General features: G+C 46.1%; 1 protein-coding gene across 1 annotated transcript in view; it reads left to right on the top strand.

Annotated features, from left to right (window-relative positions):
• The window catches only part of LOC8028858, an 89468-nt gene that overhangs the window by 650 nt on the left and 69526 nt on the right, over positions 1-19292 (top strand). Inside the window, exons 2-4 of the mRNA XM_029981052.4 lie at positions 9618-9745; positions 10652-10715; positions 16263-16332. Of these exons, the coding sequence (XP_029836912.3) occupies positions 9618-9745; positions 10652-10715; positions 16263-16332 (262 nt within the window). The remainder of the gene's footprint in view (positions 1-9617; positions 9746-10651; positions 10716-16262; positions 16333-19292) is intronic.

Raw genomic sequence — 19292 nt, 5'->3', positions numbered from 1 at the left:
CGAAATTCTGAGAAGTGACTATTCAAAACAGATTAGGTGAGTTTCACGAAGTTCCCTGACAAGGGCTTTGCACCATACAGTTTTGCGACAGTGTCCGTGATGTCAGCTGCATAGTTTGTGGGAAGGGGCTTTACAAACTTAATGCAGATTAGTTCTAAGAAGAGCTGTCAGTGTTGTCTGTCGCCATCCCTGCACGTCAGAATGGGCAGGTCCATCACGACTTTTACAGCACGTTCCACACTGGATTGCAGGGGCTTCACAATGTTCTTTTTGTGCTACAGTGCAATGTCCACAAAACTCTTCAGTGCTGTCGGGGCAGGGATGAGCCCAGACGTGGGGTAGCAGTGAAAATTTCAGGTGAAAATTTCTAATCGGTCCCAACTGGGACCACCTGCAATTGGTTTATTGAACCTGGTCCCAGTTGCAACTGGTCCCAGTTCAAGTGGGTCCCAGTTGCAGCTGGTCCCAGTTGGAGGGGGTCCCAGCTGGGATTGGTCCCAGTTACCGCTGGTACTAACTACAGCAACAACGAAGCATGGCACAAAATGGAAGGTTGACAAACCTTTATTGTCGGAAACTTGGAGAATACAAATAAATAATATGTTTTGTGACGTACACGCTTTTGGGCATAGCCACTTGCTTGCGACGATTGAATCGCTCTTTCAGGGGTAGTATTCATGCGAGATAAAGGAATATCGGCTGCTGGTATATGTCAGCATCGGTGAAGATGTCCTCAGCTTTTCTCCTCATCGCATGAAGAAAGGTGCTCACCCGTGTTCGCGCGTTGCTCGGGCGAAGTCCTGATACGATGTGGTAGCACTCCCACCTTGGAATCCAACATTTCCAATTGTTTGTGTCACAATCTCACAACTCTCGAACATTTTCAAGGTAGGCCTCCTGCCATTATGCTCTCCGCGATGGTTTTCTCTTCCGTCTGGTTTTCCCGAGGTGCCTTCCGATCGCTGAACTGCATCTTTCTATCCTCGAAGTTCACCGCTGCCACCATAGCGTGTTTACAGTTGGGTCCAAAGAAGCACAGATATGGTTTTGACATTTTCATAACGACACATTCATCCAAATGCCAACTTGGGTGATGGCTTCCCTTATCTCCCACCGACCAGCGCGTCTGGTCCGGCCTGTGTCGCATATGCGGCGTCATCTGTCGACAGCGCGTAACACTAATCCGCACCTGCGGGCCACAGCAACCGGCTAGCTCCAATTGCCCAAAACATAACTTTATTAAAAAAAATAAAAGTAGTGGAGGTATTTAAATTAGTTTTTAATACATTTTATATGTCTACATGAATGTTCACTTAGGTACACATTTTATGCTGGTAATTATATTTTCCAATTAAAAATATTGTGATTAATTAAAATTTATTAGTTTTTAAATAAATACCGAGTGTACCTAGTAATTAAATATTTTCCTATACGTATAAATCTATATAAGTAAATATTTTTAGTTTTCTTCATTAGCAAATATAAATACACCCCTAACTTCTCAAAATTATTGCCTCATGTGAACTGGAAACGGGAAAACCATTTGAAGTCCGGGTAATCGCTCCAACCAGTTACTTCCTTAACTGGTCCCAGTTTACTTCATTCCCAACTTGGAGTCAAACAAGTTGACTCCCAATTGGGAATAGGTCAAGCCAGTTGACCCCTCAGCTGGTCCCAGCTGATTCCCAGTTTATACTAGGTAGTTCCAGTTGAAACCAGTTGAGATACCAACTGGTCCCAGTTAGAAATTTTTGCCTGGGTTGATAGGCAATTAACCCACAGGTGTATTGGAATTTGGTTTTAGCACAAGAGCATTGCAGCTGTCAAAGTTGATCTTTTCCAAAATAGCTCTTGCTACAAAGCCTCCCACCATGGCGATGGTTGCAGCACCAGGACTTGGCTGCTGGGTCTTTATGGAGAGGCAGAGTTCCTGAAGTTTCTCTTCAGCTATCACTAGGAAGTTGATGGTTGCCTTGGCTGGATTGCTGTTAAAGGTGACCAGAGTGCCGGTCCAATACGAGCTGGAGCTGGCTACATTGCTCTGGTTGGACGATGCAATTAGCCCAGTTTTGAGCATCTTCTCAAGGCCATTCAGGGTAGCTCTTATGTCAAGGACATCATTGCATCCTGCTGTATGCCTCAGAAATCCAAACAATGCTTCTAGTGGATCACTTAAAAAATTTTGGGTCAGCACAAACCCAAATTCTCGCTCGCGAAGAAGGTACCGAATGCACTCAATATTTGAGTGTGTGGTCAGAACGAGGGCATGGCAGTTTTCCTTAGTTGAAACGTTTCGAAGCAGACTGTTCTTTAGCTCCAACAGGTATTCAATGGATACTATTTCAAGCCAGTCCAGTTGTTTGCAGTTACTCATATCCATGAGGAGGGACCACCTGTACACGGTCTTCATGAACTCCACAGTGGGTTCAACTGATGTGAAGTCCACATCGCACGTGTGCCCAGCTTGGTCCTCCATAAAGCTTAATGCTGCCGTGACCGGAGGTGAAAATATCTGCACAGCACTTTGCACATTAATCTTTTCAATATTTGTGGGGTAGATGTGCTTTCTTGTTAAAAACCTCACCAGCGTTACAGTGCTTCCAGCCTGCATCTTATATAATTTCTTCATGTGACTTGAAGAAATTTCTGTGTTGCCAGTCAACTCTCTTGCGAGAAACTGAGACCTGACATTTTTGATAATATGCGCCCGGTTAAAGGCAAGGAAAAGCTTTTGCTGACTGTCGACTGGATGGGGCATACAGTAGGTTCCAGCTCTATTGCAGAGAATGTCCATTGCAGAGGATGTTCATTGCAGAGAAGTTTACTTTATGATTGTCAGACACCAACCTTACAGCCTCAAGGCCTAACTCTTCAACCTTCCGGATGATGTGAAGTGCCACTATAGTAAGTTGGTCGCCCCTACATCCTTTCGTGAAAAAATACTCCACTTGTACTTTGACTCATACAGAAAATCCACAGAGCAAAACACTACAGAGCATTGGCTAGAGAGTTGTCATAACACAAACCAAAACAGGCCAGTTTTGTACTCATGTTTTGAGAACTCGCACTATAATAGGAGCTTACCATGCTCATTGTGCAGAAGAGCTGTTGTCTTCATGAGGTTGTTTCTTGTCTGTGGTCTGGGCGAAGAGGCACAAGTCTTCGAGCAAGACAAGTTTCCTTCTCTTCTCTTCAATCCTTTTCTTGACCAACTTCTTGTTTGCTTGCAAAGCCAAAAGCCCTGTAGCTTCATCCTTGGCCCCTGTTCCTCTTAATGCTCTGGTTTGTGGCAAATGGCTGTAGAGTGCCTACAATAATATAAGCATTTGGTTTATTCTAAAATTTACCTACATATGCATTTCCACCGCTTAATAGATCATGTCAGTCAGCAGTCGAGTGAAAAGGTATAATCATGCAATGGTTGCAAACAGACTGAATGGTGAATGTTCCTGGAATAAAACCCTTGCACAGGTGTACGTATGTAACTGGAAGGTTAACTGTGTTCCATACTATGAAGCTGACAAAGTAAGCAAGCAAACATAACCACCATCATGTAGACCATCAAAGTTCTCAGCACAAGCAAGCTTGCTCCGACCTCACTTCATTGTCCTTTCGACTGAGGGTCTATGTTAACTATACCATTTGTGATGCATCAAGTTAAAATAGGGTGGCATAAATGGAGTGGTAGAATGAAAATTGAGCAGGAAAAATCAGAGCATGGATGTAGGTACTTCAGTTTTTGTCAAATGTGTATTTCAGTGGTGCATGCTACCTTCTAAAACCTCGAAGTGTAGCTTTGTTTCTGTGAAAAATTGGAACATCATTCCTGTGAAGTTCAATGACAGGCACCAACGCAGATGAACAAGTCGCAGCAAGAGCAGTGTTTGCTTCTGCTAAAGGCATATGGTGCAACAAATCGAAGATGAGGAATGAACGGCAGTGCCGTGAAATTATGTCGCATGGACCAAATTCAGACTGAGAAGTGTCACTGCATCTGACACTTCGAAATATGCTAAAGGACTCCATACCTCAGATATCTTATGGTTGTGGCTCTTGTTCATCTCAATCACCTCCAGGAAGTTTCTGTTGTCAGAGGCCCTGCACTTCACGAACGCGGAACAGAAAATTTGAAAGGTGCTGGAAGTGATCGGGTACCATGTGTTGAAGGTCTCCTGAAACAGTCAGATCGAATTTCATGATGTAACAACGGAACTATCTTGTTGACCAAGGTGAGTCGGCAGCACAGAAAGAAAAAAAACAACAAAGGCCAGCGCTGCGCTTACCTGGTATTCCTTTTCCCCCCTGCTACGGCTCTTGAAGGACTTGCCACCTTTGGTACAGCAGTAGTACGCTTGGTACTTTTCAAGCCGTTCATTCAGGAAGTGCTTCACCTTAGTTTTTGCCGCTGTGATAGATAGACAATTGCATACATAAAACTGTACCTGCTTCTCTTCGCTGTATTGTTTTACAACAGCTTTTAGTTCACTAAACGTCGCAAACTTGCCCCAACCTTTCATTTTCCTGACAGGCGCCACTTGTGTGCGGCACACCACATGCGAAGTGTATGTACATATGCATGTGCCATTTTCTACCAATTTTCCAATCTCCCCTTCGGGATCGTAACACTTCTTGCTGTGGGCGATGATGATGATGGCTTGCGGCTATTCAAACTGGATTGAAATGTATTGATTTATAACAAGCTTGAGTTGATCAAAACTTTTTTTTTATCCTAATCGTAAATGCTAGTGCGAGAAAGCGCGACTCGCGAGTGTGGAGAAAGTGCGTTTGACAAACCGGTGGCCATTCACCGGCTACGTCCAACATACCTTTGACTTTGGGATCTAGATACATCCGACATATCTTTAGACACAGTGATTTGTTTATGCCTTTTAACCGTGAAAAATGCGCCTTTCACCAATTTGCTTTTCTATTTTTCCTTGCATGGTCTTACTTAATTACCGTAATATCCCGAGTCATCGCCCATCCCCGAGCCATCGCCCACCCCATTTTTTGGGCCAATATCAATTTCCGAAAAAACACCGAGTCATTGCCCACCCCTTCAAATACCCCAGCGCGGACTCTGCGATCCGCGAACACTCATCCTACCCGAATGACGCGGCCGCGGACCTTACAGTTGGAGGACGTCCGTGACAAAGTAAAACGAAGGAGGGAAAGACACTTCTTTTTGTTTACGCATTTCCTCCGTGAGCGACCCCAAAGTGGTCGTGTATCCGTGCGAAAAGAAAACGATGGAGATAACAAAATAAAAGTTTGTTAACGCAACCGCGGAGTGTTAGGTCAAAGTCTGTCTCCGCCGAAGTAAGGTCACCGCGAACCCGCTCCTTCTTCCCGCGGTTGTGCAATATTTTAGGCAAAGCCAAAGCGTAAATAAAGCTTTGCTGGAACGTCCTACACAGACGTTTGCAGAGCGTCCCAACCGTGCATTAATAGCCCGCCGTGCACGGACGCACGTATGTACGCACCAAATGAGAAAGTTGCGCAAGAGCTTGCAATTGACAAGGCGCCCGACTTGGCCCGACGCCAAAGTGTTTGCCAACCCGACCGCCGGCTTTCCCGCTTTCCCAGCATTGCTCTTGGTCGCTTCTTTGGTCCGCTCGCTCGCTCGCTCGTTGCGCCTGGTCGGTTTTTCTATTTTCTTGTAGACTTTTCTTCCTCTTTTTTTTACTAACTAGGAGAACATAATGGTGACATTCTTTCACGGAACAAACGTTCGTGCTATATGCAGATCGGCGGTGTTTCTAGCGCGTATGCAAGCAACGGACTTCGCTATAGTAAAATATTCTTTCGTGAGCATATTTTTTCTATAAAACAATGAAACTAAATCGAGTTTTGAGTTTGATGTATCTCTTGTGCATCAGCGCTAGATACGCAGAGAAAAATAGGTGGTTTTTTCCGCTTTTTTTCAAGTGTTTGTGCTCACCCACCGAGACATGGCCCACCCCACTTTTTTAACGAATTTCAGGTGGTTGGAGGGTGGGCGATGACTCGGGATATTACGGTACAATCTTGTCAATTAAACTTTGGTTTAGTTCGGTATGGCCAGACGGGCGGGAGCAGTAAAAATATTTGCAAACTTGGGCCGAAGTGTATAATGTTAACCATACCTCGCATTTAGCTGCATAGGTGTTTTCTGAAATTCCTTTGGCTCACTTGTTGGTCACGTCGTTTTCGGCTTTGTGCACGTAATCATTCTTGAAAACCGGTGCTTCTCTCAAAAATTCGTAGAGCAATCTTGTGTCGAGAGTGCTCCCTCAAACATGCTGCACCCATCGAGGTACAAACGGCCATTGTGTGCAGAATTACATTTCGGCTGTTGCGATCAATATTGGCTCAATGATGTTTTCACTATCACTTCCTAAACAGATTAGACATGTTTGGTCTCTTTCATTTCATCACCCCAACTGGAAAAGACCACCAGGCAAAACCTCCCGGAAAAGGGTGGCCGTCTCTCAATTTCAGAAAAACAAAACAAAACAGAACGCCAGAGGAAAACGAGGGATGGACAATGTTTTGGAGCGAACGAGGGGTGACAAAAGGGAGGGAAAGTAATTTAGAGGCCTGCACGGGCCCACAAACCACGGTTCAGGCTTGGGTCCTGCATTCAAGCCAGTACTGTGCATCAGAAATAACACAGAAAAGCATAGCAACGCAGATGCTTTGTCACGGAAGCCGTCTTGAGGCCGTCAGGGTTCGCCACGCCTGCGCGGTGGGGAAGCGTGATGTCACCGCCGAAGCGACATGTGCGATAGGAAGACGCTGCTTGTAGGAATGTGCTGCCGTGTGGGAACGCTTCTGCCTTCCTACACGTAAACAGTCTTGAGTGTCTCAGCCGAATGTTTTTGTAGTAGTTTCTCGATCGATCGATAGCCAAGGACCCTCAGATAGTGATGTATTCTCTCTGCAGAAGTCTACAAACCTCGTAAACAATAATGTACACAGAATTGTACAAACTCGACCATGCTGACAAAGACTGGTTAGCACAGAATGTGCATTAGGACTTTCGGGGAAAAAGAGTGAGGCATGTGAATGGCACCACCGCTACCAAAGGTTCGCTTTCATTTCCGACGGATGGCACTACAAAAATAAATAAAAAAAGCCACGAAGTGTGCGCGCTCATTCACACGCCACACGAATGACCTCGCTCTTGCGTGGTCCGTACTACCAACCCTGAAAAGCTCTGTCAGCAAAGTACCTGACTCACAATCTCAAGGGGGTAGGTTCAGACACTGCCGTGGGACAGAGGTCTTTTTATATAGTTCCAAATGGGCACAATGCTTTTCGGAGTCGGTTTTCTTTTACAACCGGACAGTAAAAGCTGGAATATAGGTCAAACCTTTTACAACCGGACAGTAAAAGCTCTTGAGGAGGAGGAGTGAAGGGTACTGAGGGGAGGGTAGACCCCTCCTCCTTCTCCTCATCTTATTCTTTAATATGCTCCGGGGGGTCACGTGACCTCGGGGGGGTGTCACGTGACTTCGGGGAGGGGGTCACGTGACCTCGGGGAGGCGTGACCTGGGGGTCACGTGCCCTTGGGTGTCACGTGGGGGTTACCTCAAGGTCACGTGACCCCCAAGGTGACCCCCACGTGACCTCGGGGGGTCACGTGACCTTGGGGAAGAGACCTCGGGGATCACGTGACCTTAGAGGGGTCACCTAACCTCTCCTCCTTCTCCTCCTCCTCCTTAGGTCACGTGACCTGGGGGTCACGTGGGGGTCACCTTGGGGTCATGTGACCTTGAGATAACCTTGGGAGGGGTCATGTGACCTTAGGGGGTCATGTGACATTGGGGGTCACGTGACCTGGAGGGGTCACGTGACCTTGGGGAAGAGACCACGTGACCTCAGAGGGGTCACGTGACCTTGGGGGTCACGTGACCTTCAAAGGGTCACGTGGGGTCATCTTGGGGTCACGTGACCTTGAGATGACCTTGGGAGGGGTCACGTGACCCCAGGATGACCCCACGTAACCCCCAAGGTCACGTGACCCTGGGGGTCACGTAACCCCCAAGGTCACGTGACCTTGGGGGTCACGTGACCTTCAGGGGGTCACGTGACCTTGAGATGACCTTGGGGGGGTCACGTGACCTTGGGATGACCTTGGTTACGCCGACGCCGACGGCGACGGCGACGCCGCTCAAGCCGGGAACGGGCCCCTAAGAGCTGCGCTTTAAAACGAAGCACTGGCTAGATGGCCCAGAAGCCCGTCCTATTCGAGTGACGTAGCTGTATATTCATCTATCTATTCACCCAGAGCAGGTTCGGCAGGTTGGGCAGGTTCGACGGTGACATCCGGGACGGGCCAGAGCCATATATGGAGAGTTTGGCCAGTCTATGATCTCGCCGTAACGTCCCTCTCCCGAGTGAGCCAATCAGCCCGCGGCGCAGAGCGATAGGTGTTTGCGCATGCGCCTGAACTCTCGTCTGCTCCTATACAATCTACTAGAATAGCTTCGAGTTGAGTGGAGAGAGCCGCAATTTTCATTCATTCGTTCGGCGGAATGCATGAGATCGACATCCAAATTTCAGTTATTTGCTTTTATTTGGCAGGCTGTGGCAAGAAAATGATATAATCCTATTCCTCGGTGGCTTAAAAAGCTAACGAATGAAGTTTCTCCACGTTTGAACGCAAACTTTGGGTCAGGCGAAAAAGAAATAAGCCCGTAGCAGACGACACGTAGCCTCAACAGTGCTCCGGACCAACAGCGTTGCTTCAAAAACCTTCCACAGCCCAGTAAGGAAAGATGGCAGCATGCAGAGGACTTCCATTGGACATGTTCGCGCGACTTGCCGGAGCGTCTTGTTTCGGTTTCGTTTCAATAATAGCGACAGGTGAACGTCGCACGGTCGCCTTCATCTGTGATCCCAAAAGTGCCTCAGTCTCGATTTCAAAGAATAATCCTCGGAACAGTCAATAATGACTAAAACAAAAAGATTTATGGTGCCATTTTAATTTGTCCTTCATATAAAGTTACTCGAGAACTGGTCTTGTTTTTTTCTTTCATTTTTATTTGTGTTTATTACCATGTTATTTGTTACTCTATACTATATGGCAAAACACACATTTCGTGGAATCTACTGATTTTTGTGCAAATCTACTGACTTTTTGGGGATCAATCTGCTGACTTTTTTTTTCTCCATCTGGCAACACTGGCAGCATCTCTAGTTAATAGGCACTGTTTTGCTCATCAATATGCATCAACAGGTGGCTCAGATATGCCAAAATAGTGCTCAAACTGGGACAAAGATTACTTTCTGGCAGGGATCGTTGAGGAAATTTGGCAGCTCGGGAACTTACGGTAGTTAGAAAGTCCATATTTTATGTTCTCCACCAATGTATTTCATCAGTATAAAACGAGCCAGAAAAATGGGTAGCTGCTGATAGGAACATCAAACTTTCACACACGTTCATCGCACGATGCCCGTACTAAAGGCATTGTGCGATGCATTTTATAAACATATTTAATCGGCTTCCTATCAGCATACTCGTCAATCTAGCTTAACAGGCATGGTTCAGGGCGACGAATACTGTGCTGTGCGAATGTTAGGCCAAAGTCTCCCTTTGAAGTTTTCCCATCCTGCATTGTGGGCCCCTGCAGAAGAGTCTTAAAAATCCTGGGGGGCTCCGAATCTGCTCCATGTGCCCCCACGACGAGAAGCCCGCCTCCCCCGTGAAGCGCAAGTTTGCCGAGGAGGACGACGAGGAATCCCAGGATAGTGACAGCCCGTGAGTGACTCTGAAATACCCTAGGGGCGGTTTGCCGGTCAATGCGGCTGTCTCTCCCGGTAGCTAAAATAGCTGCAAGAGGGACTTTCTGGTCACATGGCCGGCTTGGCGGGCAGGAAGTACCTGGCGTTCCAGCCGAACCTGCTCAGAAGCCGCAAGTCTTGCCTGTTTTCGTTAATTCTCGCCTAATACGACGTTCCTCAGAAATAATTATACATGCTGCTCCTAAAGTACAAAAATGCGGTTAATTTTGCTCACATTTCAAGTCTCCTACCGTTTCTCTAGATGCGAGATTAGATTTGAATAATGTCAGTGAGTATGGCCCTACGGCAGCCTGTTGCCCCCCTTATCATCAGCTAATTTGTGCTGCTTAGTTCAGGCTGGTGCAGCTTCCACCAGCGTTAATAGGTCAAAGCCATTTTGACAAGCTTCCTACAATGACTGGCACCTTTTTGTGGACAGAAGTGGCAGAACCAGTGAAGCACTGCCATGCCCATTGATTCAAGTTAATTTGTGGCAACTATTTTATTGTTGCCACAAACTTTTTTTTATTATTTGTACTTTATCACTTTTTCTGTTCACATAGCTAGGTCTCACAGTTATTGAGACTAGTTGAATTTCGCGTGCACAAGAGGCACAACACTTGCAGATGAAAGCCGTGGTTGCTGAAGTTTCATCACGTGGGATGGTCTTCCCTTATGTATAATTAAAATAAATAGCTGAAAGGCATAGATGTGTTATTTTGCTCTCGGTTTTGACTGACGAAAGAGTCTAAGTTGTCCTAACGATTGCTAATACATTTGTTGGTCAAAAAAGTGATTGCACAATTGTGACCTTACTCTCTTCGTGAAATGTGATCCATCAATCAGTGGCCGTTAAAGCTCACATGTCTGTTTGGCCATGCAGCCAGAAGAGGAAGAAACAGATCCGCCAGTCGTTGGAGCTCAAGAAGGGCATCATGGAAGTCAAGGTAGGTCATTAAAACTACTTTCAATCCAAACATCAAGAAATCGGTTTTCTGCAGCAGGGGTGGTTCTCAAACTGGGTTCCCCTAAAGTCACTGAATCGGGGGAAAGTAGCGCCAAGCTGAGGAACGGTGCGAAGCAACGCCAGGCTGCCGCCATCTTGTTCCGAAGGAAGCAGCGCGTTTCGTGGTTGCATCCTTATAGTCGGATGCAACCTAAGAACAATCTTTTAGCTCCACCCACAAGCGCATTGCGCCCATCTGAAGTGCCTCCGCCGTCGAGAAAGTAGTTCGCTAGCAACGTTGCTTTTTCTTCCTCCAGGAAACCTGTCTTAAACTACTACAGTATTTATTTAATTCATTCAGGACATTTAAATAAGTTAGAATACGTTTTTGTCAACGAAATAGCTGTTTAGTAAAGGAAGAAAGAAATTCATGTCCAATGTACCGTCTTCCCAATTCATTTTCTGTCCAAGATACTGTCTAACATACCGTCTAACATACCTCTCAGCAGTGCTAAGCCTCGCGCCCGCTTCGAAATTTTCGTTGGCGATAGCGTCGCTGGATTCTCACGTTGTCGCGCAAAAACTGCTGCAAACGCAAGCCAATACCATCAAGATTTCGTGGCGTAACCTCGGGCACGTAAAACACGGTGCAAAAAAGCAGAATAATTGTCACGAGAAACTATACGCCTCGCAAGTGGGCTCATTTTCGTCTTCTGCGCATGAGAAAGGAAGTAGTGGTGACGTCAGAACGCTGAGTCCTGATTGGCTGATCGTGACCCCCTATTGAGCGTCGTCTGCTCCTTTGCAACGTCGTCTGCTCGCAACATTGTCTGCGTCTGTCTTACCTTTCCTGCGACTTTCGGAGCGAACTCGACTTCGCCTTTAAGAGAGGGCAGACGAAATAACTCGAGCGGTACGTTGTTTTCGTCTAACAACTAGCAGACGCGCATCAAGGAGGGAAGTCAAAGGACTCACTGGCGAGGTGTCCCGGGGCGCCGAGGTTTGTTTGCTTAGAACCGAGAGTGAGCGTGTTAGTGTCCGCAAGTTCCCTCCCGAACACTTTTTCCCTCCATTCATGTGCGGCGAGACCCCTCACTTTTTAACGGCGCCGGCGTGTTGGCGCAGTTAACGTCGTCTGCTTTATGTCTGCAAGTCAAAGCGATGGCTGCTTTACCTTTCCTGCGTCTGTCGGAGACTCACCGCTTTTTAACCGCGGCGAGAGTCACCGTTGCCTCGGTAAACAAGGAAATAACAAGAGGAAGAAATTGACCTCTTAATCTAAAATTGAGGTCAGCGATCAAAGTATAACACGGGAAGGGTTCACAAGGGTCGCTTGGGCATATTCCATTCAGCACGTCAGCCAATCGTGGGCACACTGTCGCCGAGCCGCGGAGTGCCTGCTAGGCCTAACTGCCCGGCTCGTTTGGTCGCGTTCGGTGAAATCGTGGCCGTTGGAGCTTTTCACCGATGTCTGTGGATCCAGCGTTCTTGTTCGTCGTGCTCTGTTTCAAGTAATTTTTACTTTTTTCTTGCTGCTTGAAGTCAGGACGCGTGAGAAGCTCACGTAGAAAAATAAACGTCCGAGGGTCGTCGCGACCGCGACGCTGCCGGCCATGCTGAGTAGATCGTAAGAAGTGCGTAAGACAGCTTCGGAGCTGTTGTAGGATTTCGCCGTAACCTGCGCAAAACTTACGAAAATTTCGTTTCGTGAATACGAATTTGTTCTTAAGTTTTGTCTTACGCACATTTTTGGCGTAAGATCATTTCGTGAATCTGGCCTCTGCACTTCCGAAAGTCGCAGGAAACGTAAGACAGACGCAGACGACGTTGCGAGCAGACGACGTTGCAAAGAAGCAGACGACGCTCAGATAGGGAGGCGCGATCAGCCAATCAGGGCTCGGCGTTCTGACGTCACCGCTACCCCCTGCGCAAGGAGCAGACGAACTTGCCCTCCGCATAGCATCGCGTTGCTAAGGCCAGCAGCCATGTTGAGCTTTTTTTTTTTCAAAAGGATCGCGATTGGTTCACAGAATCGTGACGTCATGAAAACAATTGGCTGGCGTTTCTCGGCGTAGGATTACATTTTCCTCTGAGAGGCATTTCCGGTTTTTTCTTAGCTTGCAACCGACTATAGTAAATTGCTTTGCTGGGAAGAATTGACAGGGGTTTGCGGGGTTTTCATATGTGTCATTACTTTCTCGGACACTGTCGTACATTTTAGAAGCATGGGCAGCCATATTTACCCGCTTGTTCTAAATGCGTGATGAAACTAAACTAATTTGCTCGGAGATCGAGGGCTTCGATGCTGGCATCACGATTCACAAGACACCCTCATGGACTGCACTTCCACCATCCTTCCGTATGTAGAACCAATAGTTTCTACAAAAAGAGCGAGAAAAATATTACATTTATATATTATAGCATCAGTAGCGCTGTAGAACAAAGATGAGCATGCTGCAAAAAACGCGTGGTGCTGTATTGTCTTTTCGTTTTAGCTGTTCGCATACAACGGAAAATAAACCACTGTAGTTCCTGTCATTTTTTTCCCGTCAATGTTATAAAAATTTTACAAAAACAATCTGCGTATCAAATTTATTACTCTGCAACAGCACACCTCCACCAGTGCAATGAGCTTAAATAACTGAAATGCAACACGGCAGTGTGAAGTTGACTGCAGTGATAAGTTTTAGTAGTCTTGTGATTCCAGTGCAATTATGAAGTCATTAAATTACTCTTTCTATTACCCATTCATGTTCCCCAAGCCATGAAAAAAAATAGCAGTGATGTGATTGCTGCGCCAATTGCGCCAAACTGCGCCAAGGGGCTAACCCTGCTACATCCTGCTACATTTCGCCAAAATATGACTAATCTGCGCCAAGCCTGCGCAAAACGACCAATTTTGGTCGCCTTTCAAGAACGAAACTAAACTGAAAACCGTAATTGAGCATGCGTGAACTAGGTGGCACAAGGCGCCGCCCGACACAAAGTACCCTGCATCAATCGTCTATGTGGTCTTGCATGATTTTTCCCACCGTCTCGCGTTTCGCGCTGTCATCGTCTCGGAAATCTTGTCTCGCGTCTTCTTTTATTTTTTATTTTTGTTAAATCTTTTTAGCGATAGACGCGGCCGTGTGCGGACGCTCCGACGTTAGTGTGCCGGGTGCCAGCCGTGCCGTCGTCATGCTGTGAAACAAAACCACGTTTTTGCGCGGCAAGAGTTACTTTGTGAACTGAAGCGCTCGCGCGACCACTGTTGCCGTGGTCCCGCGACGTCGTGTGTTGCCGTTCCCACGTCGCTGCAGATATGGCACTTTCTAAACTGAAACGCATCGACATTCCTGCTCTTGTTTAAATCATACGCTGCTATAAAAATCCCTCTTTAACTCAATGACTGCTTGGCGAAGTTTTGATTACTCAGGTTTCTCTCGGTGGGCTTTCTTTCGAGAGGGACCCCGGTACGTGAAAAATCTGCCGCGAAAGAAAGTTGATGACGAGAAGTGAGCTAAAGCAAAGAAGGCAATGCCTGCATGCTGAACCTGCACACCGCGCTTGTTTGTCTCGAGTTCAGTCGTTGCACTAGGCGCTCCAAGAACTTTTTAACCCTGATTCGCAATGTCTTGCATCCATACGCTCAGGTTCTTTTTTTCTGTGTGTTTAGCCTGCACCTTGCCTGTCGGCCTGGCAAGCACGCTCCGCTGGACTGTTTATTGTCGTATGCTGGACAGTTACATTTTGCATACTATTTTGGGAAACAGTTGCCGACGGAGCAGAGTGGCATGGTTTCGGTTTCGGTCGAACAGCCGTTGTCTCCGCTCGTGCGAGGAAGCACGTGTAACTGCAAGCTTGCCGAAGTTGCCCCCACGTGCATGTGAACGTGATTGCACGAGAGGCACCAGCCTGGACGCTTGCAATTCATTGTTTTACGTTTGCTTACTTTTTAAAAAAGCTACCACGTCGGGAACCAGTAAAACGATAGCAAGTTTTTTTGTTTTTTTCGGAATTGCTCGGCAACGTCTACAGCACTGTATACTTGTGGGATGTCTCAGCAGCAAAAACACAAGCAGCGAGTTCCGCCCCAACACGTCACGTCACAACACTATACAAAGTGTCCTCCGTTTGTCCAGCACTTAAAACAAATATTTATTTTCTTAAGATATATGCTCCAAAAGTCACTTTTTCTGCTCCAAAACACTGCTTTGGCTGCTCCAAAAGCCACATTTGCTGCTCCAAAAGGTGCTCCAAAAAGTCTCAGGCCAATCACATCACTGAAATAGTGAAAACACAATTCAGAAAAAAAAAGAAATAAATAAATTTGTATTTATTTTGCTGCATTCCATGCTAAGAATATCTCAGTGTGAATTCTGAGCATTTCTAAAACAGGCAGTGAGACATTATGTATTGCACAAGCCACAATGTTATAAACGCAGGGATAACAAAAATAAGTTATTATGAAATGGCCGTATAAAAATAAGGAAACATGGCAACAGATATGTTAATCTGGGGGGAACAATTTCTCCAGAAAGTGACAATGTGAATTCTGACTATTTCTGGAACAGTAGTAACCGATCATATATTGCACAAGCCACAATGTTATAAACACCGGGATAAAAAAATGTTATCATGAAATGATCATATAAAAAAAAAGGAAACATGGCAACAGATATGTTAACATAGGGGAACCAGTTCTGTAGAAAGTGTCATACCAGTACTTGCTTAATATTACCAATAGTAAAGATGACAAATTTCATGCAACCAGTTAAAGCTTCTCATTTCCCGGTACCGCACATTTGCAAAAAATATTACATGTTCGAGAAGTTTGTGAGACTGTAGCAAGCGTCAAAAAGATATTCCGTGACTCCTCCAGAAAGTGACATCCGAGTACTTGCTTAATATTATAAATAGGTAAAATGAAAAATTTTATGCAACCAGTTAAAGTTTCACATTTAGTAGTTTCTTACATTTCTAAAAATATCACATGTTCGAGATCTTTGAAAGACTTTGTAGTAAGCACCAAAAAGGAATTTTGTGACTCCTTCGTCCCACATGAATAACAGTGCTAGCACACAGCATTTACACTACCTCGAATGCCTATACTACCGACTTCCACACCTGATATTGTTCTGCTTTGGAGCATACCGTTCATTGCTTTTCGGCAAAGCAATGCGTAACCTCATCAGCAAGAAATCATCCACAAGCTTCTGCGCCACCCCATGACAGTTTGGGAGATGGTCAAGTGAAAACTCACGCAGTGCTTGAACAGACAAATTAGAAAGGTTAGCAGTTCCTTCTACAGTGCTAGCTTCTTGTGAACGAAAGATCACCTCACACTTCTCAGGCATTGCAAAAACAGGTAACGACACAATGCTAAATAGATTTGGTTCACTGGTGTCTCTGTAGAACTTGAACTGAGTTAGTGAAGCATTCTCTTTTTGTTTTTTGTGTCAGTCAGTGTCGATCTGCAAGTTTCACACAGCTTGTACTTGCCACAAATGGCGCTCACTGTGTATCCACAGAGGTAATGCAGTGTTTGTTTGATTGTGGACTGCAGTTCATCCATTGCCGCTTGGCTGTCAGAGATGTCATCGACCACCTGGACAAGCATCTGGTCATCATCGTCGGTAAGTTCACATGCGGACTCATCTTGAATCTCTGCGACACCGTCCTGTTGCAGCACCTGCTCGTTTGGCGATTCTGTTTGCTGTTTCTAAATGAAATCTGCAAGGTATGCCGCACCGTCCATCTCATAGTTCCCCGTCCTACAGTTCTGGAAGAATTGTGAAAGCGTGATTGTACGCAAGGCAGTCTTGAATTGCAGAGGCGGGGGGTTGCATTCTTTTGCCTACCGTAAAAGCTGGAATATAGGTCAAACCGGAATATAGGTCAAACCCTCAATTTACAAATTGTAAAAATAAAAAAAGTTTTTTCAGCTAAAAAACACAATCTTACCTAGAAAAAAAAATAGGAATAAAGCCCGCCGAGAGATCACGGCACTTTTATTTTCTTTGCACTGCTGACTGCTCTGAACAATCTCAGTAACGCTCTGCAGGAGCGTTGCTCAGATTCTTCCGAACCTTCGTCCGGGGTCGAGTGATTGTTGCTGTCTGAATTCTACAACACATCATCTTCAGTGCCGTCAACCGCGTTGCTAATGCTACACTTGCGAAGTGACTTGCACACCATTTTGTTCGTAAGCGACTTCCACGCCGACGACACCCAAACACAGACGGTCGGGAGGGGAGGTCGTTGCAAGTGGCCGGCGGGTGTCCTCGGATTATCGGCCATCATCCACTCGGTATAAAGTTCACGCATTCGATCCTTGAATGGTTTGTTGAGTGCAACATCCAGTTGCTGTAGCACAGATGTCATTCCACCGGGGATGACTACCAAGTTTGTCTTGCCTTTGCGCAAAGCCTGCTTGACAGGAGTGGTCAGATGGCCTTGAAACAAATCGAGGGCCAACATGCTTGGTCGCCCGAAAAGTGCACTGGGCCGTCGATTCCACACAATTCGGATCCACTCCAACATCAACGATTCATTCATAAAGCCTTTCTTGTTCAGCCGGACTATGACGTTGCAAGGGAAGTCCTCCTTGGCAGGGTTTTCTTTTTAAAAATTATGAAAGGGGGCAGCTTTCTACCGTCAGCGGTACACGCGAGCATTACCGTGAGGCGTGAGTGCTTGAGAAGCGAGAAGCTTGACTTGCTTCGCTCCTTTCTCGGACACAGTGCAATTGGATGGCATGTCGAACCACACAAGTGTCTCGTCGGCGTTTCCAATTTCTCCCAACATGTAGGGGTGTCTTCTGGTGAAGTTTGATGACATACTGCTGGAAGTCAGTGAGCTTCTATTGGTATCCTTCGGGCAGTTTCTGGCGGATGGATGTACGCCGCCGAAGAGCAAAAGCCCCTTCGCTTCGTAAATCGTTGTGTCCATGATGCTGTTCCCTTGAATTGCTCCATGGAAAGTACAGAGGCACAAGCGACCTCAACTGCTTTTATGCAGATGCAGTCGGATGTCACGGGTAGCGATCTGGCATGCAGCTGCCGAACAAACTCTGCTACCTCTTTCTCCAAATCGGGGAAGACCGCAGTTCGTCTATGGAAAAAGGTTTTCTTGGTGTTGCTGCAGGCCGACAGCTTTTGTTTCTGGCCTCGCCAGTTGCGCACGCTCTTCTCTGATACTCCCGTTATGCCGCCAGATTTCCATGTGTTTCTGCATATGTGATTGCTTTTCTCTTGGACTACTGTAAACTGCCACCTACTTCCACTCATTTTCACTCAGGAAACAGCAACGACGACCGCAACGTGATGGACGAACAAAAGAAAAGTAGTGAAGTAGCACAACAAAAAGTAAATGGCTGAATGAGGCACTCATAGTTGCCAGACTTGTTTCGTTTCTCTGGCAATATCCGGTATATAAGATGAGGGTAAACTTTTTTGAGTGCATTTCCGAAAAAAAGTTTGACCTATATTCCGGTTTATATCATAATCACACTGAAAAGGTTCTCGAGGGCATCTTGGGTCAGTCGGCTAAGGAACAGGCACTTGAAGTTGTTCTGCATCAAATACAGGTTCTGCAAAGAAAGAGCTGCGGTTGTCGAGATCACGACTCCCGTCTGTACCGGCTTCCAGGAAGGACTCCTGCCTGGCAGATGAATGGTCATTTTCTTGAAGAGATCCAGCACCTCGCTCAGGAACTCTATGGCATTGTCATGTTTCTGACAGTTGAGCTCACTCATTGCAAGGCTTTTCTTACCAGATATCATTAGGTGAAACCACTTAAAAACAGTCTCAAGAAACCATGCCGTGGTGATTGCAGCAGGAGACATCTTTCCTTCTTCAACAGGTACTCAAATTGCTGACCCGGTGCTATGGTTCAGGACAGCTAGGGCCGAAGACAGACTAATTTTTTCGTAACGGTTAAGGTCTAGATGCTTGTCTTTGAGATGCGGAGCAAGCTTCAGTGCACTTATTCCCTCCCTTTGGGCCACCTCTCGGACATAGCTGAGGGACACCTGCATATTGAAATGTTTGCATGATCATTATTCATCCATATTAGGGTGAATAACAGTATGCATAAGCATTTACTTCCTTTTTCCATATACCGTGCGTGCCGTGTTCAATCCACGACCGGCTTTAGAGGGGCGACCAGGTCGCTCTGCCTCTTTCTACAGTAGCACACGTCCCTAGAAATATAACGTGACAGCTTGGAAGGGACTGAGTGCCGTGCAAGGGGGCCGCCAGTGCCTCGCCACAGAAAGCACATCTGCATGTACGCCATAATGAGATCTTACAGGGCAGGATAGTTTGTATTCTGAAATAAGCTCCTGGAGGCTGTACTCATGGCCGTGGCTCTAATGAATTAGATTTTCCATAATAATTTTTTTTTGTGTTTTCTTCTTCTTTTGCGTTTTTAAATGCTCTCAATGCAATTACGTGGGTTATGGGCATAGTTAACATATTCATCCATTCATTAAGAAGCTGTCTGATTCCAGTTTGACACTAAAATCATTGCTCCTACACACTCTTTCGCAGAGTAGTGAGCGCACATTTGTTTTTAAACATTGATTAATAGATAC

This window comes from Ixodes scapularis, unplaced genomic scaffold (genome assembly GCF_016920785.2).
Source record: "Ixodes scapularis isolate PalLabHiFi unplaced genomic scaffold, ASM1692078v2 PGA_scaffold4__175_contigs__length_147842914, whole genome shotgun sequence".
Taxonomy (NCBI): domain Eukaryota; kingdom Metazoa; phylum Arthropoda; class Arachnida; order Ixodida; family Ixodidae; genus Ixodes; species Ixodes scapularis.
This window is presented reverse-complemented; position numbering and strand designations above follow the sequence as displayed.